General features: G+C 45.0%; 1 protein-coding gene across 1 annotated transcript in view; it reads left to right on the forward strand.

Moving 5' to 3' along the window:
- The window catches only part of SLC15A1 (solute carrier family 15 member 1), a 40,825-nt gene extending 22,432 nt beyond the window's left edge, over positions 1 to 18,393 (forward strand). Inside the window, exons 12-23 of the mRNA XM_075562696.1 lie at positions 1,508 to 1,552; positions 1,725 to 1,757; positions 1,842 to 1,930; positions 2,672 to 2,753; positions 8,690 to 8,809; positions 10,197 to 10,343; positions 11,180 to 11,229; positions 12,955 to 13,062; positions 13,185 to 13,290; positions 14,357 to 14,500; positions 16,452 to 16,559; positions 18,187 to 18,393. Of these exons, the coding sequence (XP_075418811.1) occupies positions 1,508 to 1,552; positions 1,725 to 1,757; positions 1,842 to 1,930; positions 2,672 to 2,753; positions 8,690 to 8,809; positions 10,197 to 10,343; positions 11,180 to 11,229; positions 12,955 to 13,062; positions 13,185 to 13,290; positions 14,357 to 14,500; positions 16,452 to 16,559; positions 18,187 to 18,393 (1,239 nt within the window). The remainder of the gene's footprint in view (positions 1 to 1,507; positions 1,553 to 1,724; positions 1,758 to 1,841; positions 1,931 to 2,671; positions 2,754 to 8,689; positions 8,810 to 10,196; positions 10,344 to 11,179; positions 11,230 to 12,954; positions 13,063 to 13,184; positions 13,291 to 14,356; positions 14,501 to 16,451; positions 16,560 to 18,186) is intronic.
- The last annotated feature ends 6,655 nt before the right edge of the window (positions 18,394 to 25,048 follow it).

Here is a 25,048-nt window from a genome sequence, read left to right on the forward strand (position 1 = left end):
CTAGGATAGCCTAGTGAACAAGTGGCCATCAAGCTCAGAAGCAAAAAAAGCCCACATGGAAGAAGCACACCAGCCAGTGCGATCACGGGGTGCCAAAGGGACCAGGTATAAGGCATCATGCAAAAAAAAAAAAGAAGATATATGTATGTGTATATGTGTATATATATGTATATATATATACCATATTCAATGAAGGGGGAAGTGCAGAGTGGAGACCCAAGGCCCAAGTGTCGGCCACTGGAGATCCCCTCATAGAGGGGTTTAGGAGAGGAGATGGGTCAGTCAGGGTGCGAGGTAGTACCGATGAAGAACACAGCTTTCCCCTAGATCCTGGATGCTTCCTCCCCCCAACTACCATGATCCAAATTCTACCTTGCGGGACTGGATAGGGCAGAGGTTGTACACTGGTGCATATGGGGGCTGGAAGCACAGGGAATCCAGGGTGGATGATACCTTCAGGACCAAGGGTGTAAGGGGCAATGCTGGGAGAGTGGAGGGTGAGTGGGTTGGAAAGGCGGAACTGATTACAAGGATCCACATGTGACCGCCTCCCTGGGAGATGGACGGCAGAGAAGGGGGTGGGGGAGACTCTGGATAGGGCAAGATATGACAAAATAACAATGTATAAATTACCAAGGGCACATGAGGGAGGGGGGAGCAGGGAGGGAGGGGGAAAAAAAGAGGACCTGATACAAAGGGCTTAAGTGGAGAGCAAATGCTTTGAGAATGATTGGGGCAGGGAATGTGAGGATGTGCTTTATACAATTGATGTATGTATATGAATGGATTGTGATAAGAGTTGTATGAGCCCCTAATAAAATGTAAAAAAAGAAAAGGGAAAAAAAAAGAAAATGATTAGGGTAAAGAATGTACAGATGTGCTTTATACAACTGATGTATGTATATGTATGGATTGTGATAAGAGTTGTATGAGTCCCTAATAAAATGTAAAAAAAAGAAAGGGTAAAAAAAAAGAAAGAAAGAAAAGAAAATGATTAGGGCAAAGAATGTACAGATGTGCTTTATACAATTGATGAATGTATATGTATGGATTGTGATAAGAGTCGTATGAGCCCCTAATAAAATGTTTTTAAAAAATAGTTCTCAATAGCCATAATGTAGTTGAAATGAAGCAACTTGTGAGAATCGGATCTCCTCAGGATACGTAGCTGCCTTCACTGGTAGCTGATGGGCATGTCTTCCAACCAGCCTCTGAAATGCATTTTCCCATCTCTGAGACAGAGCTCTATCTGACAGAACTACTTGGGACATTCTTCAGAGGGGCTGGACCTCCTACATATTATGCCCTGTGGTACAGCTGCCTTATGAGTTATTTATTTTTACCCAGTATTAGAGTGAAGCCAGGAGACTAATTTGATGTTTAAAAAACAAATCGCAGAGCATTTCATTTCAGACCTCCTTCCTACTTGGGAAAGGAACCACTACTGATTTGTAAAGACATCAAGGCGCACGTTCTCAAATGATGCGGTACCTTCATTTATTTTAAGGGCTCACGATGGACGCTGCAAGCAACAGCTATGAGTGGGAAGATTGTAAGTGTCAGTCATCAAAGTATGCTACCTTTGCTGGTCACCGAGCTTTATCTTCGCCCCTTTGCTCCCTCTCGCCTTCTCTTTCATGTCATTCCCAACTCGCTGCCACCACCACCTTCACCACCACCTGGAAGAGATTATCAATGACTTTTTTTTTTCTCCCCCTTTTTAGGGAATTATTGAAATTCAACCAGACCAGATGCAGGTAGGGGACTAGATTTAAGTTGTGTTCAAGATCAAAATCATCTGTGAGACAAAGACTAACCTCCTGTCTCTGCGTCACCTCTAGACCGTGAACGCCATCTTGATCGTCATCATGGTCCCCATTGTCGATGGTGTGGTCTATCCTCTGATTGCCAAATGTGGTTTGAATTTCAGGTAGGGGACTGGTTGGCTGGGCTTGGTCCTTGGCTTTGCAAATGGGCTGCTGTTCTCTCAGCTTCTGATGCCTCAGAGAAAAGAATGTTTGTGTTCCCTTCCCCAGCGTCAGCCACCTCTAGGATGGCATTTTCTACCAGAATTCAAGAATCCATTGGTCTTAAACAGATGTTTGCATGATACTAGCTCTGAAAACTTGACCTTTGGGACATTCAATTAATGATAGCCTCTCAAAAGCTTTTTTGCTTTTCTATTGTTGTTGTTGTTGTTGTTGTTAAGGTTCCCTGGTGTATGTAGAGGATATAAATATTAATCCTGAATGCATACTGTCTGAACTTGAGCTCAGAAACCCCAAAACTTAAGCCAATTGCCATTGAGTGATTCCAACTCATAGTAGCTTTATTTATGGTTTCCAAGGCTATAAAGCTTATGGGAACAGGATCGTCTCATTTTGCTCACAAGGAGCGCCTGGTGGGTTTGAACCACTGACGTTCTGGTTACCAGTCCAGTGCTTACCCCAAAATACCACCAGGGCTGAGTTTATTGAAAGCAAATGTAAAAACACAAAACAGGCTGTTTTTCATTTCTGCTCCTTAGTTATGCACAATGAGAACACATTGTAACCTGTATATTTTATAGAAAATAACTTTGGGGGATTGCCAAATCAAGAGGGTTTTTTGTTTTTTGTTTTTTGTGTGTGTGAGACTGGTTGAGATTCATTCGCTGTTTGTTTTGAATCAGCTCCTTGAAGAAGATGACTGTAGGAATGTTCCTGGCTTCCATGGCCTTTGTGGTGGCTGCCATTGTACAAGTGGAAATTGACGTGAGTTATTTTTGAAGTCTTGAGCGTTCTCTCCTGGTGGGATTAGGTGGAATGTTTCTGAATTCCTCTTTCTCCAGAACTGAAGGCAGTAGGGGTGTCCAGAGTCTTTCCCTATAAACTAAGCCCCGTACCTTTGAGAACTGTGAAGTAATGGGACATAATATACCTTATCCTCACCTAACTACCTCATTTATGGCCACAGTCAAAAATGTATGCAGCCAGTTTTCACATTAACAGCATATATCTAACAGTAATGGACACCGAGGTGCCAAGCAAAAGTAACACTGGCTGTCAGGGTTAAGATTATGCGTCAACCTGGCAGGGTTGGCATCTTCAGCTGGGTGGTTATCTAACAACGGTCTAATATGGCAGAGTTGCCACCCTTCATTTGGTAGAATGATCTGACAGGATCAGCCTTGGTTTTCATATAACGCCAATTTTTGCATAACAACCTGGTCTTTAGAAGCTAACCATGTTGATAGGTACGGGTGTAATTCCTTTCAGCCAGTACATCTCACAAAATTTTTTCACTGCAAAATTTGAATCTGGAAGTATGATCAAATTGCAGGGCTTAATTGAGAGAGAAGTTAGGTAACAGTTACAAAGCCTCAGTTTATAATAGTGATTTGTTTGTTATTATTATTGGTTAGCCGACAGGAAGTTTATGGAACTTAGTCCTTTGTAATCTAAGTGTCTAGTTAGTGACTCTGCTTAAAAGACATCCACCACTTAGAAACAAGCAACATTTTAAAGGTGTGTACATTGTCCTTTTGAGGGAAAAACACATTTTTAATTCTAGTGCTTCTGATGAAACTTTGCTCGTACACTGGTCCACAGTCTTTTAAACACACACACACACACACACATACACAACACAACACCTCGCTGCCATTAAGTTGATGCCAACTCATAGTGAGCCAACAGCAAGGTTGAACCACCCCTGTGGGCTTCTAAGACTAACTCTTTACGGGAGTAGGAAGCTTCAACTTTCTCTAACCAAATTGAATGAAACTAGATTTGCATCGCTACTTGTTTGTGACCAGGGTTTAGAAAAAGGGCATTATTATTTTTTATAAGAAAAGAGGTAAGAGGGTTGTGTTTGTGTGTTTACACTTTCTTTTAGGGGGTGGGGATGCATAACCAGAGTTGTGGGAAATGCATTGTTGGTTAAAGTTGACATGGAATGTTCCAGTGACACTGGGATTTGAAAGGACGTATTGTAGGGAAATTGCAAAAGCCCTGAGCAAGGGCAAGTAGAGGCAGGAAGGCATGAACATCTGTGAGAGACTGCAGAGAATTGGGATCAGGACTGAGGACCCACCTATTCAGAAGGTGACCGATATCAGGTCAGAAAGGATTTCAGGTGCCACAACCAGGAGCTGAGCTGAGCAAAGTGTCACCGGGCTGCTGGAGTGCTTAAGACCCACGTCTTTGGGGGAGGTGACAGCTATTGTGTGTGACATGCAGGCCCTACAGCCAGAGCAGCTGTTGTCATAGGTCACTGTGGTGATTCGGCCATAAGGAAGTAAACTTGCTTGGCTTGATAAAATGATAATAAAAGAACAACTCATTCTCTTTCCTTTCCCCTTATTCTGCCTTTCCATTCTTCTCTCCTTCTATTCTCAATTTAAAATCCAACTGCTGAAGTCTTATTAAGCGTCCCATTTTATCCCCTCAATTGCCCTGCCTCAGACCCTCAATGTTCCGTTAATGCGTCAGTCTCTCTCGGCCCAGCCTTTCCTCTCTTCTTCCACCAGATTAACTTTTCTGAGTAGCGCTGGTCATGTTCTTAACATAAAATTCCCAAATGAAACAAAAATACTTACTGCCATCAAGTCAATTCTGACTCATCATGACCCTAAAGGACAGGTCCCTATCGGTTTCCAAGACATTGAGTAACTCTTTACAGGAGTAGAAAGTCTCATCTCTCTGGCTTCGAACTTCCAACCTTATGGTTAGCAGCCCAACATGTAACCACTACACCACCAGGTCTCCAGGCCCAAATCTCTAACAGTGCCCTGTTACTGCCTTCAGAATAAGAGCTGAACTCCTCAGCCAGTCATTCAAAGGTCTCTTTACCAGATTTCTCAACCTACACACATAATGACCTGTGCGGTAGAATAACCCTTTGTTGTCAGCTGTCCACACACCAGATACCGGTAATATCCCCTTCCCCTCAGTGTGACAACCAAACACTACCAAATGCGCTCTGGCAGGCATAACTCTCCTAGTGGTCTAGAGACTGGCCTCGCATCATAACTTCCATTCGTAATGACCAAGCCCACTCTTCTCCATCCATGTTCCAATTTCTGTCCCTCTGTATGTCTTTGTTCTACTTCAATGTCTCTCTTTTCTCACTCTAATTTTGCTTTATTAGATACCTATATCCCTTAAGGCCCAGTGGAAGAGTCACCATTTCCTCCCTGAATCCTCCTTGACCATGTCTTGATCGTCTCCTTGATCGTCTCTGTTTCCCTTGAAGCTGCATAGTACACGATCAGAGCTTTGCCCCTTGATAGCGCCCGCATCATCACGTTCTATTTGTGTTAGAGTGTGGACACACCACACGGCTGTCCCTGGGTAGCTGGTACCGGCTTGTTCACATTTGTGAGCTCCACAACACTTCACGCAGTGGTGTCTGAAAGGGTGCGCTATGAAAGGGTGTCATGTGGGAGCACTGTCAGTCCGCATCGGGAGAATGGAAGTACTAGCAACCGGTCCTGTTTCGGTGGCTTGGACAAGCTCCCTCCCCTTTGTTGTTGTAGTCGTGACCCTGCCTAGAGCAGACGGACAACCTAAGAGCAAAGCATGCTGACTATAGGGACTTGGGTGCTGTAGGTTGCGGAAGCCCAGGAGGTCAAGCACGGGAGGCGCAGCTTGTAAACTGGATCGCAAAGACCGCGAAGCTGGCCAGTAAGTTCTCCGATGTACACAGGCAGACCTCATTTTACCATGCTTCACATTTTACAGGGCCTGGGTTTTTTGTACTTGGTTTTGTTTTTATGTTTCTTTTTAATATTTTATCATTTTAATGGGGGCTTATACAGCTCTTATCACAATGCATACATCTTGTCAAGCACATTGGTACATATGTAGCCATCGTCATTCTCCAAACATTTTCTTTCTACTTGAGCCCTTGGTATCACCTCCTCATTTTTCCCCTCCCTCCTGCACCCTCCCTCCCTCATGAACCCTCGATAATTGATAAATTGTTATTTAGTCATGTCTCCCTTCACCCACTTTTCTGGTGTGCATCCCCCTGGGAGGGGGTTAGATGGAGGTCCTTGTGATTGGTCCCCCCTCGCCCCTACCCCCGGTCCTGGGTTTTGTACAACCTGGCACAGACCAGCTCGGTCAGTGCCATTTTCCCGACAGCATGCGCTTGCGTCTGTTACATTTCAGTCATCCTCACAATCTTTCAAGCTCTTTTTTAATCATTTTATTAGGGACACATACAACTCATCACAATCCATGTATATATCAATTGTCTAAAGCACATTTTTACATTAATTGCCCTAATCATTCTCAAAACATTTGCTCTCCACTTAAGCCCCTGGCATCAGCTCCTCATTTTACCCCCTCCCTCCCCTCTCCCCCCTCCCTCATGAACCCTTGATAATTTATATATTATTTTGTCATATCTTACACCATCTGACATCTCCCTTCACCCATTTTTCTGTTGTCCGTACCCTAGGGAAGAGGTTATATGTAGATCCTTGTAATCGGGTCCCCCTTTCTACCTCACCGTCCCTCCACCCTCCTGGTATTGGCACTCTCACCACTGGTCCTGAAGGAATCATCTGTCCTGGATTCTCTGTGTTTCCAGTTCCTATCTGTACCAGTGTACATTCTCTGATCTAGCCAGATTTGTAAAGTAGAATTGGGATCATGATAGTGGGGGGCGGGGGGCATTTAGGAACTAGAGGAAAGTTGTATGTTTCATCATTGCTACACCGCACCCTGACTGGTTCATCTCCTCCCCTATACCCTTCTGTAAGGAGATGTCCAATTACCTACAGATGGGCTTTGGGTCTCCTCTCCAAACTCCCCCTCGTTCACAATGATATGATTTTTTTTGTTCTGATGTTGCCTGATACCTGATCCCTTCAATACCTCGTGATCACACAGGCTGGTATGTTTCTTCCATGTGGGCTTTGTTGCTTCTGAGCTAGATGGTCACTTGTTTACTTTCGAGCCTTTAAGAACCCAGATGCTATATCTTTTGATAGCCGGGCACCATCAGCTTTTTTCATCACATTTGTTTATACACCCATTTGTCTTCAGCAATCATATCGGGGAGATGAGCACACAATGATAGGATTTTTTGTTCTTTGATGGCTGATAACTGATCCCTTCGGCACCTCGTGAGCACGCAGGCTCGTGTGCTTCTACCATGTGGACTTTGTTGTTACTGAGTTAGATAGCCTCTTGTTTACCTTCACACCTTTAAGATCCCAGATGCTATATCTTTTGATAGCTGGGCAAGCTCATTTTTAGTGCTGTTTTGTATGTAGTAGAATATGGTATAGTGTAAACAGAAATTTCGTATGCACTGGGGAACCAGAAATTTTGTGCAATTCTCTTTATTTTGGGTGGTCTGGAACTGAACGTACAACCTGGCAGAGGTGTGATGGTGGTGTGTTGTTTGGAAAGCCAAAGCAAGGCGAGTCTGTTGTGGTGCAGGTAGAGCTGCTATGGGAGATGTGATGGTTCCTGTTTTATTTTACTCCCTAGAGTGTCACCCCCTTTCTTAAGCTTTATCTTGAGCTTCTCTTTCCAACATCCCTCACTTCCGGGGTCCCAGGAAGGTCTTCCTTCGCCCTTCAAGGTCTAACTCAAGAAAAGGCGCCCTTTTGTTTCCTTTGCTGGCTCATTGGAAAACAACTTCCAAGTGTTATAGATGACCAGACTCTTGTTGGGGGAGGTGTCCCAAGACCACAGCGATTTTTCTAGGTGGACGCCCAGCACTCAGCAGGTGGCCATGACCATGCCTGTGATTTATACACCAAAATGCCAAGCAAATCACAGAAGGGAAAAGTACCTGGGGGCTGCCTGGGACCAGTTTCCAAGGGTCCTCTCCCGTCGGAGTCATGTAGGACACGCTTAATTGCTGCAGCGTCAAATTACATCAACACATGTACCATGTGATCTATCAGACAAGCCTGAGGTTTCTATTGGGAGTCAGGCCTCACAGGGACCCTCGGACAGGCACGTGCCACAACTCCAGGCTCTCAGAATAAAGACAAGTGTTCAGCTTAAGTCTCTTTGAGCATACAAACAGGTTAAGTTCGGTGAGAAATTCTTAGCAGTTCTGGAAATGGTGGGAACACTCCTCACATCCAGGTCCTCAAGGACTAGACCAGGAGTCCTGTCTGAAGAAGCTATCTTGGGCTTGCTATATCAATTTTTTCCCAATACACTTATGGTGAATGCTTAGAATTTTAACATCAGTAAGCATTACATCAGTCTACAGTCACTCTTGCCCCCTTAGATACTCAGTTATTGTCATTTGAGTTGATTCCAACTCACTGTGACCCTGTAGGACAGAGTAGTACTGTCCTATGGGTTTCCCAGACCATAATTAATCCTTTACAGGAGTAAAAAGCCTTGGTTTTCTCCTGAGGAGTGGCTGGTGGTTTTGAACTGCTGACCTTGTAGTTAGCAATCCAACTCATAACCCACCAGACTTTTATCATCGGTCATCCTTCTACCACTTCTTATGATTTCTTCAGTGTCCAAATAATTTTCTGTGATTCCCGTGAAGTGAATGATTGGTAAACACCACTTGTTGATGTTTCCTTTGTAAGGAAGTTTGGTTGGTCTCAGCCAACACAAGTGTCCATGGCTAGTTGAACAGCTCCTCCAATGTCAGAATCAAGGTGATCTTCAATGTGGGGCTGAATAGCTCACTGTCGATTTTTACTTATTTTGCTCAGAAAACTCTGCCAGTCTTCCCCCAAGGACATGAAATCCAACTTCAGGTATTGAATATAGGAAATAATGACATCAGCATATCATTTTCTGGAGAAAGTGCAATATTTAGCCCATTGACTAAGGTAAGTAGAATGATCTTTTTTTTTTTTTTTTGGTCTTCTGATGTGATTATTATAAGATTTCAAAAAGTTTTTCTTCCTGGTTCTTGTATAAATCTCCAGCTTGGCCCATAATGAAATGTCTTAGAATATTGATCTGATTTTATCTTCACTCTAGACCAATCAAAATACAAACCAAAAACCCAATGCCATCAAGTCAATTTCAACTACCCCATAGGGTTTCCAAGGATGTAAACCTTTATGTGAATAGACTGTCACGCTGTCCCAACGAGCAGCTGGTGGGCTTGAACCACCAACCTTTTGGTTAGTGGCCCAACTCTTAACCCACTGCACCACCAGAGTGCCTTCACTCTACCAGTGTGCCTTGATATGCATTTGAGTCACCTGGGGAACTTGTTACAATACAGTTTCTTAATGTGAGGTTCTGAAACTCTATGTCATTAACAAGTTCTGAAATGATAGTGCTGCTGCAACCTAAGGAGCATCTCTTTAGGATCGTTGGGCACTCTCAACTGGAGGTGATTTCCATCCCCACCCCCACCTCCATCAGGGAGTATTTGTTAATTTGGGCCGACACCTTGGTTTTCACAAAAGGACTGTTCTATTGACGCTTTGGATGCTACTGAACAACATACAGTGCACAGGACAGTCCACTGCAAAGAATTCTCTCACAGTCATTGTGGGTTTCTGAGACTGTGACTGTCTAAGTGTAGTGGTTTTGAACTGCTGACCATGTGGATCACAGGCCAACTTGTAACCACTATACCACACCAGTCCCAAAATGTCAATAGTGCTATGGTTAGGTTGAAAAACCCTAGACTAGATGACCATTGGTCGTAATCACTCGCGCTTATTGGAATCACCTGAAGAGTTTTAACAATTCTGATACCTAGGACCCAACGCTGGAGATTTTTATTTAGTTGGTCTCATTCCTGTTCAGCCAAGATTGAGAACCTTCAATCTTGCCCAACTAAAAGCCTTGAAGGAAAAAAAAAAAAAAAAAAAAAAAGAGACACTTGGCTTCCTGAGGTGGGGGACAGACCAGTATTCGTTTTTGCCACACTGTTGCTTTCCTTGGACGCTGTTCCTTGCCTAATGTTTGAAATAATTTCCCCAAAATTTACCGTGAGAAAACAAAGTCAATGTCAACTGCATGATGAAAAGTGTCATTTCTGTGGCAATTCTAAAACACAGCATTTCCAAGTCCTTACTGCTGAAAGCAGGGTTAGGCAAACAGATGCAGCTCGCTCTCGTTCCCCACCCCCATGCGCAGTTCTCGGTGTCTTTGAACATGAGTTTGGGGTGTTAAACAATGTGCCACGGTGCAGAACAAGACTCCAAAGAAGGTTACCTCCTATTAACTGTCACTCTTTCCCCCCCTCGCCTACAGAAAAGTGAATTCAGGACTTTTAATATAGACACACTGCCGAATATCAGCATTGTTTCTCAAGGATCACAAGGTACTCCAGTAATTCATACCTTTGAGCCCAGCCATCGCTACACCCTTCTTGTGTGGGACTCCAAATCTTACCGAGTGGTAAGTCGTTGGACACCTACGGCAGACACTCCTATCTGTGATACGGATGACACAGTTGCTTTGGGGCATGATTTTGTTTTACCCCCTCTGGTAGTTGTTTAGATAATCATATATACCTGCCTTCTTCAAGAATACAAGCCATTTAACCTCCCAGGAAAAACTTGACTGTTGGTTGGCAAGGAAGGGGGCTATGCAGTCATAATTTCTACTGAGAGATGGGAAAATCAGAGCAGTTGCTGTGATAAAAATATTAGTCTATGGGGTGAAAGCAACACAGACAGCTTTAACATAAGAGCTCATGACCAAATGCGGAAGACTAGTTAGGTGTGCCATAAACGGAGACTCTGGGCATCTAAAGAAGGTATGCAACCTACCTGATTGTGCCAGGTTCGATTTAAATCATGTTCTACAGAAGCCCTGTGTGGCATTTAAACGCTTAGAAGCTCAAGTTAACGTTGAGGAAACCCATGATTAAAGAAACAGAGCTCGAGGGAGAGGGGAGCAGGGAGGGAGGGGGAAAAAAAGAGGACCTGATGCAGAGGGCTTAAGTGGAGAGCAAATGCTTTGAGAGTGATTAGGGCACAGAATGTACGGATGTGCTTTATACAATTGATGTATGTATATGCATGGATTGTGATAAGAGTTGTATGAGCCCCTAATAAAATGTAAAAAAAAGAAAAAGAAACAGAGCTCTTCAAATGGAATCATTAAGTCCTAAGAGGCTACAGTGGATATTAACCTTACCCTCTCCTTTGTAAAAGCGGAAATGTTTATCTGAATTTATTCTAAGTAATCTGAGTTTGAAAATGGTGTTATATTGGTGCTTTCTCTCTTAGGTAAAGGATGGCCTTAATAAGAAACCAGAGAAAGGAGAAAATGGAATCAGGTATATAGTTCTTTGAAACTTGAGTTAAAGTAGTAGCTTATGGAAGTAATTCATACCCATAAAAACAAAGAAAGAAAACTCGCTGCTATCAGCTAGGTTTTCCTTTATAGAAACCCAGTAGGACAGAGTAGAAGCACCCCTTGCGCTTCTGAGGCTGTGAATCTTTACAGGAGCAGGGAACCTCGTGTTTCTCTGAGAGCACACCTGGTGGGCGCATAACCCAGTATGCTCCCAGGGCTCCCTATGCACACCCACAGAAAATCCAACTGCTAGAGGTCTCAATATATGTCACAAACTCATAGGTTTATTCCAGGAATGCAAGGTTGGTTCAATGGTGTAAAAAGTCAATATAATATATCACCTTAATAAGTTAAAGAGGAAACTTCTTCTGTAGATCAATCAATACATAAGTGGCACTGGATAGTATTCAACATCTATCCATGATAAAAATAAACTCTCAGCAAACCAGGAATAGAATGGAACTTCCTTAACATGGTAACTAACTCTGCTACCAATTAGTCCATTTCAACACATAGGGACCCTATCGAACAAAGTAGCGTTTCTGAGATTGCAAATATTTATAGGAGCAGACAGCTTTTGCTCTCTCCCATAAAGCTACAGGTGAGTTTCAACTGCAAACCTTGCAATTAGCAGCTCATGCTTAACCAACTATGCCACCTAAGCTTGGGCTTACTAGGAAAAGTTTGAATTCTTTCCCCCTCCAACTGGAAAAGATAAGGCTTCCCACTCACCCCATTCCTGTTCAGAATCCTTCTGAAAAAACCTAGCCACTAAAATAGACAAGCAAAAGAAGTAAAAAGCATTCCAATTAGAAAGGAAGAATTAAGACAACCCCTACTCACAAATGTTTGCATATCAAGAATCCTTCTGAAAAATCTAGCCGCTAAAATAGACATTGTGTCTCGTGGTGGGGCCAGCCCGATGGTCCTCTCTGTGCATTGTCTGTGCCCACAGCGTTTACCTCCTGGAGGGTCTTTTGAAGACAAGTGGCCCACTTGGTTTCATGCAAAGCTTAGGCAGAGAACCCCGCTAAGACTGCCAGCCTTGGGACTTGATGGTTTTGTGGGGTGTTCCATTCTAAGCTACAGTGCAGCAAAAGGGATGCTGCTTACTCTTGGTCTAGAACCTGCCCACCCAGGTCTCCACCTCCTTCGAGAAGTTACTCCCAACTCTTTCTCACTGGTATGCTAGTCTACTCCTTCCTCACCCATCCTTGGTGCTCTCACCTCCCCCAGGGTCAGAGAAGGAAAGCAGAGTGATCGTCTTTCCTCCCCCTACCCCCTACAAGCTCTGGCTGGGGACTGTCTTTTAGGTGCAAAGCAACCTCCTCTTCGGGTCCTGCACAACTTTAGCTCTAAAACCTCTGAAGAAGAGACTCAAAGGCTTGGCTGCCTTCCTGAAGGGGAAGCGGCCCATCAATATAGAGTTCAACGCCCACTTAGAACTCCAAAATATGGAACGAGTTAGGAGTTACAAAGAACTCAGGACAGCATCTGGCCTATATCCATGTTGACTTTCATAAATCCCATTAAGAATGCACTTATGAGCAAGGAAGAAAAAGCAAGCCTAGGGTTGCTACCAAAGATTTTCTGCAAGCCTCATAAGTTACCTCAAGAGAGAGAACATTCCCAAGGTCAAGCTGCACATACTGCCACCTAGGTGATGCTGTGGTTCAATTGTAAGATGCATGGTTTTCTCTTTCAGATTTGTCAATACTTTCAATAATAACATCACCGTTGTAATGGACGGGAAAGTTTATAATAACATCAGTAGTAATAATGCCAGCGAATATCAGTTTTTCCCTTCTGGCGTGTAAGTATCCCCACTGGACACTTTGCTCCAAAGTTCAAGGATTTTAAGTCTCTTTCTTTAAACCATACATCCGAGTTTTTACTTCCAAGAATGTTAACCTATATTGTCCTTTCTTTTAATAGAAAAAACATCAACATAAGCTCATCAGCTATTCCGTCAAACTGTACACAGCTTTCATCTTCCAGCCTTGAATTTGGCAGCGCATATACCTACATAATCAGGAGGCAGGTTAGTAACTCTCAACACTGAATCAAAGATTCTACTCAAACTTTATTGATATAGATCCTTATAAATGCTTAGGATATAGTAATGACTTAATCAGAATAATATTAGGGTACGCATTTTAAATGGACTTAGAACGAATTCAGTTCGCCACTAACTCTTCACTGTATTTATCATTGATTTAAGTTAGCCCCTGGAATAAAATGAAACAGATTGACTTACTCTGGCTAAAAGTTCTATATATCTGATGCTTCCTTATAAACTATCATCTCGGAGGCTAAGAACTTGTAGTTCAAAGAGATGGCAGTGGTTTAAATAAAGATGACTTCTAAGCTACTCTCTTATTTAAGAGGAAAACAATACACTATTTTCAATTCCTACCAAGGCTACTCCAACTTATGTACAAAATATAGCATGAAACATTTACTTGTAAAATGTCTACTTACTTAATAACTCTTATGGCTTAACTCTGGAAGGTAAAACTCAATTTCCCTATTTGAACTTTTTTTAAAAAATAAAAGCAATCTTGACTTTGATTTCTTACCCCCACACCCCATCCTTTTAAAAAAGTTTTCAACAGTTTAAACAGCTTCACCCACACATTATACAATTTAATAAATCAACCATAGCAAGAAGAATTGTACAACCGTTACCAATATCAGTTTTAGGGCATTTTATTTTTCCCCCTGACTCATTATTATTCGTATAATTATTTTGGCAAAAATATACACAGCAAAACATCCACCAATTCAACAACTTCCATGTGTGAGCGTTCGGGCCATTGATTACACTCTGTGTTGTACAATCATAATTGGTCTCCCTCTCCAAATTGGTCCATCACCATTCAAATCAACCCAGTGCCCTCTAAGCAAAAACTCTCCCTCCTTCATCCATGGTAGCCACAGGTCAAGTTCGGTTACTTGCTTTCTCTCTTTCTCTGTAGTAGTTTTCTTGATATAATATTAACCTATCATACTTGTTGAACCGCTGCCCCAAAGAGTTGTGCATACATCATCACGACGGGCTCTAATGCTCCCTCCCCGCTCTTCGTCCCTTTTTGCCTGTCATTTAGAGTGATGGCTGCCCCAAGACGGAAGAAGTTGAAGACATTGCACCCAACACGGTGAACATGGCCCTGCAGATCCCCCAGTACTTCCTTCTCACGTGTGGAGAAGTGGTCTTCTCTGTCACTGGACTGGAATTCTCGTATTCTCAGGTGTTTTGTCAATCTCCTTTTTATTACCCCACCCCTGCTGACCGTTTCTGTGGGGGACGAAGCCCAACCAGAATGCTCCTTAGAAGCAAGGAGGTGGAACTTCATCTCACTTGCTTTGGGCATGTTTTCAGGAGGGACTAGTTCTTAGAGAAGGTCATCAGACTCGGTCAAGTAGAGGGTCAGTGAGAGATCAGGAGCCCCTCCATGAGATAGATCGACACAGTGACCGCCATGATGTGCTTGCACATAGGAACGGGTGTGAGGATGGGGCAGGGCTGGGCAGTGTTTTGTCCTCTTATAGACGGGGTCACTATGAGTCCGACTGACTCACTAGTACACGACAATAGCAACCCCTATACAACGACAACAATAGTCCAGCCTTTAAAAAAATGCTTGTTGTTAGTTGTCAGTGTACAACTAACTGGTTATTTATTTATTTAAATAATTGTATTGGGAGCTCTTACTGATAGCATGACATTCCATAGTTCAATTACATCAAGCAGTATTCTACAATTGCTACCACAGTCCGTTTCAAAACATTTTCTTTCTTCTTGAACCCCTTGATATCAGCTTCCCTTTATCCCCTCCCTTCCATGCCCTCCCCCTGAGGAACCCTTATTTATTTATTGTGGCTTCTTGCACCCTCCAATATACCCATTCACATACAAGTCTGTCTTTTGCTTCCTTGATGGGGGTCATACTAACTGGTAGTTAATGTAAATCTCATATAGCCATATGTTCATACAAGGTTTTAAAAATTCTAGGAGAAGAAAAAGGGTATTTTATATAGAATAGGGTCCTTGAGATCACTGCCTTGTCTTTACAACGTAAAAGTAGTATTCTGTTTAGCAGCATGAATGTATACACACCACATGCACATGCATGTGTTCTCACTGTCACATGATAGAAGTTTAAACACCAAACCTAGGTAGAAAAAAACTGTATTAGTGACTGCTATCCAGGTCATGATGAGGAGCCCTGCTGGTGTAGTGGATACACATTGGGCTATGATCCACATAGTCAGCAGTTTGAAACCACCAACAGCTCCTCCGGAGAAAGAATGGACTTCCTATTCCCATATATGGTTATAATCTTGGAAACCCGCAGGGGACTTGCTATGAGTCAGCATTGACTCAAGGGCAGTGAACTTTAAGGTTTTCCTGGTCATAAGAGCCAGCAGAGTCTACATTCTGAAACAGCAGAAGGATATCAACTATTCATAATAGTGTTCGTCTGCAGGTTTGAGTCCTCATGTTTCCATTGATGTTGTTTTGTAGCTCCCAGTACATATGTGGAATCCATCCTGGTTTTGAAACAAGATAACACAAAAGAACAAAAGACAAGTTTAGAAGAAAAATAATTATTAATTAACTTTAGGCTAGCAAGACACAGTGTGCTGGTGCCTGAATTGCTTCATTTCTGAACCATGTCATCAAAACTACAGTTCGAGTCACTGTGGTCACGCAGCAGTTCAATTGCCTAGCAATCTGAGATTTGTGGTGTCAGCCGGCAAAGTGAGTGGAATCACCCCTCACTGCAATAAGCTGTCTCACGCTCAGGGGTGACTATCATTTAGGCGACAAGGACATGGAGAGAGGTTGCAATCAAATGACAGGGGAGCTCCCAGAACAGCAAGCTTGCTGCCAGAGATCAGCTTCTGTCTGAAGGGGGAACATGTCGTATGCGATGACTCTGCTCTCAAAGAGGAGTTGGTTCCTAGTAGATTTGTCAGCCAGCAAAGATGACAGCTTTGCAGATGCCCGTTGAAATGTTGTGTGTGCTCCAGCATCAGTTTTTGGGCGTACGGCTCCCCGCGTGGTTATCCTTTGGCCCAGCCCGACTCTGCAAAGCCATTTCGGCACTTGGCTGCTTCATGAAATGAGCCTACAAGGTGTATTACCCTGCTCTGCCGTTGCCTCGGGTTCAGATTCCCTGTGCTTTGTGCCCGCAGGCTCCTTCCAACATGAAGTCGGTGCTGCAAGCAGGGTGGCTGCTGACCGTGGCTGTTGGCAACATCATTGTGCTGATTGTGGCAGGGGCCGGCCAGTTCAGCGAGCAGGTACTGGGTGGAAAGGGGGGTTGGGCGTTCCTGTCTTCTCTGTGGGTGGTCATCATGGCCACTCTCTCAGCTGCCATCTGGGCGTGGTCATCTGGGTGAATGGGGGACTGAAATTGCCGGACCCCCCAGCTAAGGCTGGAAATCATGCGGTTGGACACTGAAATAGACAATAACAGGATTGGGTTAACACTTTTGGTTTATTATCAAAGGAAAGGTCTTTTCCTGGCTTATGTTTCTGGCCTGTCAGGCTATCAGAAAAATACTCTATACTTGGGCATTCAAGAAAAGCTGGTCACTTTAGCTTTGGGGCAGTCGCTGACCACTGTGCATCTGCCCGATGGCAGCCACCAGCCACTCTATCTGTATAGCTCCCTGGTGCTAAGCCAGACATTTTACTCAGAAGTTTTCATAATACAGCCATCCCTCAGAATATTGCAGTGTCGGTTCCCTGAAGCGGCTATCGCAATAAAGAGAGTCACATGGAGTTTCTGGTTTCCCAGGGCATCTGCAAGTCATCCTTATACGAGATGATCATTTATTAAGTGTGTAGGAGCCCTGGTGGTGTAGTGGTTATGAGTTAGGCTGCAGTCCGCAAGGTCAGCAGTTCAAAACCACCAGCAGCTCCTTAGGGAGAAAGATGTGGCTTTCTACTCCCGTAAAGTCTCCGAAACCCACAGGGGCAGTTCTGCCCTGCCCTAGAGGGTCGCTATGAGTGGGTATTGATTCGAGGGTATTGAGAGTTGTTTTGTTTGTTTTTTTAATTGTGTAACAGCATTATGAAAAAGTTTGAAATATTTTGAGGATGATTGAAATGTGACCCAGGGACATGAAGCGAAGTGAGCACACGCTGGGGGTGGGGGTGGGGGGCGGCGCTGAGAGATTTGCTAGAGGCATGGTTGCCACAAATCTTCCATTTCTTCTTCTTAAACAAACCAACAAAAGCATACACACACATTATCCTCGTGGCACAACGAAGCAAACTGCAGTAAAGCAAGGTATGCCTGTACCTAATGTCAGCACTATTCTAAAGAATGCTGGAAGTTTCCACCTTAGTTGAGATGGGTCTTTTCTGTCAGGCAGGCAGCCAACCCAGCTCTTCAGCCTCTCGGAACTCGTAAGGGATGGTGTCTACTGATGCCACGTTCTCCTCAGCTCCAGGTGCTGCCAAGGAGAGGGACAGGATGGAGGGACAGCACATTTTCACTCCCTCAAGGATATTAATAGACACTCTCTGGTCCCCACCTTCCAGGGGCCAGCTATATATGTTTCCGAAGGCGAGTGGTCAGAAATGTTGTTTCCCATCTGATAGTTTGGGCTTCTAGCCCATTGTGCTATCAGGATAACATGACCTGCTAACTTGGGCGGTCAAGAAACGCTGGTCGCGCTGGCTTGGTGGCAGTCACTGACCACGGTGCACCGTGCGGTAACGGCCACCAGCCGCTCTGCTGCTGCTGCATGTGATAGTAGCCCACTGGTTTTCCATGATACGTTAAAGTATCCTCCTGCCTTTGGAGATCGCAGGAAAATTTACATGAGAGATAGCTACATGAGTATAACATGCGGTTTGTTTGTTTTGTCTGCCCCCCCCACCCCACCTTCTTGGTGGTAACTCCCAATTCCTTTGAAGTGGGCGGAGTACATTCTGTTCGCTGCATTACTTCTGGCCGTCTGCATCATATTTGCCATCATGGCTCGATTCTATACGTACGTCAATCCGGCCGAGATCGAAGCTCAATTTGATGAGGAGGAGGAGGAGGCAGAGGAGAAGAAGAAGAACTTTGAAAAGAATGACCAGTTTGGTGTAAAGGAGCCCACCTCACAGACCCAGATGTGAAGGGCCGGAGCCCGGTGGAGGAGAGACTGGATGCAGACACACTGACTTCTGGCCCCAGCTGGTAGGACATGCCATGGCCGTGGCCCCTGATGGGCACGATTTCAAAACGTTGCCCAAACCAAGTCAGCAGTGAACGTAAAACTTCGGAAGAGTCTTTTTTCTTTTCATTCTTTCTGTCTTTTTTTTTTTTAAAGAGAAGTCTTATTTAAAACTCAGCCCTTTTACAACACCGACTGTGTACTTCGCATCTCACCCCCTTTCATCCCACAAAGAATAAAGTCGTTGGGGACGAAGGCCCTTGAGAAGTCGGTGCAGTGCTGTGGTCTCTGCACTGTCGCACGATTAAGGAAACATGTGGCGGGAGGGGGGGCCCATGCTCAGAGTGACTGACATGGTTTCCTGTGGTGGTCTTCTCTGAGAGCCTTCCCTTTCCAGTTTGAATTGTTGGCCCCTACTTCCTTTTAAATCCTGCATAAGGCCAAAGGCCATTCGGGTAAGGGCAGAGATTTTTGGAGATTCAACGGCACCAAATAAATTCCTGTTCTTAAAAGTAATTGTCCATGTGTTGTTAGGGAAGGTGACAGATCTGTAATGGCTGGTGATAAAAGCACAGGACAGTCTCATCCACGTTTCTTCAAAAGCTGATCAAAGCATGCACAGAAGCAAACCCTGTGGGTGACAAATCGGGGGACGTGAGAGTCACGCTGAGGAGATCTGTTTGTTCCTGGTGCTACAGTGTCCCAGGATGGCACCTGTGAGTGCCTGAGGGCTGGCGGGCTGCCAGCGCATCCTGAACGGCCTTCTTTATCCCTAACAACCCGTGTTGAAAGGTGCGCCTGTAACAGAGGCTGGCTGGCTGCAGACGTGTGTTCTCAGGGCACACTTGTCTTAGCGCCATTATGAATCAGAGGCGACTCAATGGCAGGCGGGGAGGGTTGTTGATTGTTTCCTGTTAGTTGCATTAGGGTACTGTCCATAAAAGGAGCCCATTCAAAACAGTGACTTGCTTCCAAGGAGAACTCCTGAGCTAGTTAAATCCAGGGCAGAAAGGTCAGACCAGAAGGTGATGGTGCCTGTTGAGGGGCATTCCAATGGGCCCATCTTGATTTTCTCAAAGGATATGGGACAATGGGGGGGGGGGGTAGAACTAGGAAGATGTTTCTAGAAAAATGAATTGGTGATAAAAGGAAAATTTTCCCGTCACGACACATACCTGCCCATTCTTCAAGGGTAGTAGCCAGGGCTATCCTGGAGAATTACGCTGGGAAACCTTACCCCATGCACCCCGCACCCCTGATCGTGCCCCCTCAGACTTCTTGTTCCCACAACTCAAAGGACACGCACACGGAACATGATTCGAGTCCCCCCAAAGATGTGGAGACAGCTGTTTTGATGTGGTGTGAATGGAAGCACTGGATTCTCTGGGGAAGGTCAGAGAGATGGGAACTTGCCATCCGAAGTGAGCGACATCGACGGAGGACGGCTGCATACTTGGGTATTGTAGTTTAGGAAAGTATGTCTACTATTTGTAGTTGTCCTGTCTGACCTCCCTCCCAGATCTGTAGGTTTCTTTTATCTCCAGGCTCTGTGTGTGCATGCATGCGTGCACCGCCTTGTGTTTTTCTCAGTGTTCCTGAGAACTTATTGCTTGAATAAAAATGTTCCACAACGTTAACACGAAATGCTTAATTCATCCTGTGTGTGTTTCTCACTTTACCATTCCTGGGCACCAGACCCAGGAATACGATTTTCTACATTGGCCCTCTCAAGCCCACATTTCTTAATTGAGGGCAGTGAAGGTTCCCCCTTACCCCCAACTGCCACTCCCCCACCCCCCGGACACATCTCCTTTCTCTCGTGCACTCACCCCAATCTAATCAACACTGAACTTCTTGTTTCTGAAACGCATCAAGTTCTCTTTCTTCTCCCGGCCAGGAGCAGTAGCAAATGCGAGCTGAGACACTGATTCCCTCCCCAATCCCTTTTACGGAGCCACCTCTCATTCTCCGGAGTAGGGATCGCTTCTGCAAGGAGCTACCTGCTCACTTCTTCCCCCCACCCCATGCTGTCTCTTCTCTGAGCCTGGCAGCACCTGGCAGCATAACACTCTTGCATGGCGTGAGACTGAACACTACGTTTATCTTCACATTAAATCTCTTTCTTATGCCGGGGCTTCAAAAAAAATTCATGGAAAAATGAAGCTAAAAGATCATCGGAACTTTTTAACAACATTTTAAAGCCCCCTCACATGTGTTAACTCCGTGTGGCAGGCATCTGTTTTGAAAATCAATACCCTAAACCTCTCAGGCTATTAAATGAAGGTGGAAGAGGACTGAACAAGATACTGTAAGACAATCAGGTTAGGATTTGAATGAATTTGAGTGAAATTTGAGAAAAATTCAGTCTAAGGGGGTCTGATCTGTGGTGAGGTGCCTCTCAATCTCCAGGTGGCACCTTCATCAAGGGAACCACTCGTTACAATGATGGGCTCTCGGTGGTCAGTGCCCTTCGCTTGCCAGTAAGTGAAAGAAAGCTGATCCTCACCCTAGCTTTCTGTGAGGCTTGGGGCAACGTGCGGTTGTGTAGCTGTCTGTCTGTAAGCTGTCTGGTCTTCTGGTGAGCAGAACATTGGGCAAAGGTCTTAAAAGTGCTTTGTTTGAGGGTGGTTCGTACCTAAAACCTTCAAAATCCTCAAACGAACACCTCCATGCTCCTCAGCCTACCATGAGTGATGCTTACATCGTAATGGCTTTGCTTAGGAAGGGGGATTACACCTCCGTGGATGTCAGGGACCCTTAAAGGAGAATCGAAGAGGGGGGGAGGGCTGAAGTGGGGGGCAGCTGGATACTTTGCTCACCAGGTTTGAGTATTCTGAGTAAATCCTCAAGATATATTGTTTCTAACTGTGATGTCCCCCTACCCCCCCCCCCAAAAAAAAAATACTGAATATACCCTGAGCTGCCAGGAGAACAAACAAATGGGTCTGAGAAGAAATACAAGCAGAACGTGCCTCATGAGGGGGAACAGGGAGACATCTCATAGGAAAGACCAGTGACCAGAAGAGGACACCCTGGCAGGCAGAGTGAAGGGGAGGCCCTCAGCGAGGTGCATTGGGCTAGGGGCTGACACAGAGAACTCACATATAGCAATGAACATGAAGGTGGGACCGGTATTAGGCCGGGTTGACTAGAGAGAAATCCAGTGATACTCATAGACATACAAAAAGAGGCTTATATCAAGAAAGCAGCCCAGCCCAACTATACTAGTCCATGCGTCCTGCTTCAGACTCATGCAGCCACATGTCATGATGCAGACTGCAGGAAGAGCACAGGCTGGCGGGTGCAGAGCCAGGTGGATCCAAGGTCAGTGGACACGGTAGGCCTCTGGCAACTTTCAGGGTGGCCAGAAAGCAAACAGGTGAAGGAGCGAGAGGAAAGGGGCTCTTTTCTCTCCCAGGCACCTCCTTAGGAGAGGGCCACACCCCGAAGGAAGTACCATCACGCTGGGACCTGATTGACAGGTCTGACTCCACCCTTAGCCAGGAGTGTCCAGTTGACATAATATCTCTAACCACCGCAGCAGCAGACCGGGCAATACTCCCTGCTCTCATATACAGGGCCATCACCAGAGCTGGGACAGGCTCAAAGGCAAGGAACCACTACACAGCTAATACCTGACCACTTCTTCCCAACATAATGCTGACTGGCAGGGCCAGCGGGAGGGTTCCAGATGAAGGTCTGCACACTGGGGCTCAGGAGCCCCGTGTACCTCTATAGGTACATACATGTGGCTTTGAAGTAAAAGTCAAAAATTTTAAAGGATTTTATTCAGATAATGGTGATTTCATTTGTGTGTGTGTGGATATATATTATTAATTGGGAGTTAATACATATATCATTCCATAGTTCAATCACATCAAGAAGAATTGTAAAATTGCTATCACGACCAGTTTCCAAACATTCTTTTTCTTCCTGGACTCTTTGATATCATCTCCCTACCACCACCACCACCACTGTACCACCCCGCTCACCCCCCCCAAAAAAAACCCTTATTCTACTTGCTGTTTCTATAGGTTCATCAATCGTGGGTTTCTTTTTTCTTTTAATCATTTTATTAGGGGCTCATACAACTCTTATCACAATACATACATACATCAATTGTGTAAAGCACATCTGTACATTCATTGCCCTCATCATTCTCAAAACATTTGCTCTCCACTTAAGCCCCTGGCATCAGCTCCTCATTTTTTCCCCCTCCCTCCCTGTTCCACCTTCCCTCATGAACCCTTGATAATTTATAAACTATTATTTTTTCATATCTTGCCCTGTCCGACATCTCCCTTTACCCACTTTTCTGTTGTCCGTCCCCCAGGATGGAGGTCACATGTAGATCCTTGTAATCACTTTCCAATCGTGGGTTTCATAGACTGAAAAACAGAAAAATCACGTAACACAACTTCAAGAGGTTGACCCCAGTGACATCACACCTCTGAGATATACCCTAATAAGAACAAAGAAAAAGAAAACAAAAATACAAAAAATGTTGTAAACCAGATCGGGTCCAGTGTGCATCAGAGGGGGTGATCAGCTGGCAAAGTATTAATGACTCAAATCAGATACATGCCTTTGGTCTTCTCTTCCTTTGATTATTTATTTATTAATTTATTTATTTAAATCATCAGGTTGGAGGCTCTTACAGCTCTTATCACAATCCATACATACATCCATTGAGTTAAGCACATGTGTACATATGTTGCCATCATCATTTTCAAAACACATCCTTATCACATTCCTTATCTTTCTTAGAACAATTTCAACTTCTTTATTACCTTCTCCATCACATCATCACATCCTTATTACATTTCTTATCACATTACTCCTCACATTTCTCTCAACATCTTTGCCACACCCTCATCGCATTTTATCACATTCCTTATCCTTTCTTCATCACATCCTCATCACATCCTCATCACGTTCCTTATCCTTCTTTACTGGTTTGGGGGCATACTCAGTTTTCTGACTCAGTCTGACTTGAGCTTGCACAAACTTAACTCCTTCCTTACTTCTGCTTGGGTCTGCCTAACAATTCTAGTTTTGTTTGCAATAAAAGTAACCCTAGGCCTAGTCAGTGGGTTTTTGAAATTGGAAACTGGGGTGATTAGGGTACACATTAGGTTTTTTTAGTTTAATTAGGATGGCTCGTGGTGACTTGCCAATCTGGGTGTACTAATATCCCAGACTTCAGGAGACACCTCGGGTAACAAGTGGCTGACTGGGGGTGGGGATGAGGTTGTGGAGGTGGCCTGACTTAAGAGAGCGATAAAGGGGAGAGTGTTGCTGGAGAAGGAGATAGTAGCATGTAACTTGGTTAAAATATCCCTTCCCATCAACGGAACAGGGCATGAGGGGATAACCAAAAAGGAGTGAGAAAATGGGAGTTGATTAAATTGGCAAAAGAGAGGTTCTGTCTTCTGCGGAGTGGAGGGGGCCCCATCTATTCCCATAACCGAGACCTGGGAAGGGGAAGTAGGGCCTGAGTGAGAGGGCAAAATGGAGAAGGTAGCCCGCTACCTGGAGCACGACCCTGGGCTCAGCGAGGGTGACCAGAGTCGAGGAGCCAGGGCCACTTCAGTTGTCTGCCAATCCCAGGAGCTCAAGTACTGGAAGATCCCGGGGCCCAGCTCCTCCGCATGGAGATGCTGAGGGCGGGGCCGAACCGGGCAATCCGATTTTCAGTGACCTGACTGCTTACATTGGGGGAAAGGTCGGGTTGGAGGTCTGGGGTTAGGGCAGGAATTGGCCCAGTGGCCACTTTTTCCTCACTTGAAGCAGGCACCTGGGGGTGTTTGCTAACCCCCCCCTTAGGGGGTCGATGTGGTGGAGCCGAGCCACCTGCCAGTCTCAGGGCGGCCACCAAGGCTTGTGTCTGGAGGCTACCCTTTTGCTGGAGTCTGGCCTGGCGGGCAGCCTCAGCCGTCTCCTCTCGAGTATTAAAAACTTTAAAAGCCATTTTTATCAGGCCTTGGATGGGAGTTTCAGGGCCATCCTCAGCCTTTTTAACTTTTTCTGATGTCGGGTGCTGATTGGGAAATGAAATGGGAAGCTAGGACTGTGGCCCCATTTCTGGATCCTGGGTCTAGCCTGGTCAAATGAACCAGGGCTTCCTGCAGCCTGTTCAGGAAGAGAGCAGGGTTTTCATCTGCCTGTTGGGTAACTTCCCTGAGTTTATCATAGTTAACCACCTTATTAGAAACTGCTTCCACTCCTCGGAGGAGATCCCTGAGCATGAGGTTCCTGTGGGGAATGTTGGTGCCCTGCCCTATTTGATAGTTCCACTTGGGGTCCTCCCTGGGGATGGCATGCTCTCCCAAGGGGACAGTATTGTCTGTAACATGGTCCCGGTCGGCCTGTTGCCTGCCTGCGTCCGTTAATCCGGCACGTTCATCCGGGTTTAGTGTGGAAGCTAAAATGACCTGTACATCATGCCAGGTTAAATAAGGGTTAAGTATTGAAATTCTTTTATAAAGTGGGAGGATACAGGAGAGGGCTCTGGCAGAGGAGTGGGGGGAGGCTGCACACGTGCTGGGGAATGTGGAGATGGCTTTACAGCAGGAGACATAGCTGGAGGAGAATGAGATGGGGGTGGAGGAGGCGCA

The sequence above is a fragment of the Tenrec ecaudatus genome, chromosome 11 (assembly GCF_050624435.1).
Source record: "Tenrec ecaudatus isolate mTenEca1 chromosome 11, mTenEca1.hap1, whole genome shotgun sequence".
NCBI classification, from domain to species: domain Eukaryota; kingdom Metazoa; phylum Chordata; class Mammalia; order Afrosoricida; family Tenrecidae; genus Tenrec; species Tenrec ecaudatus.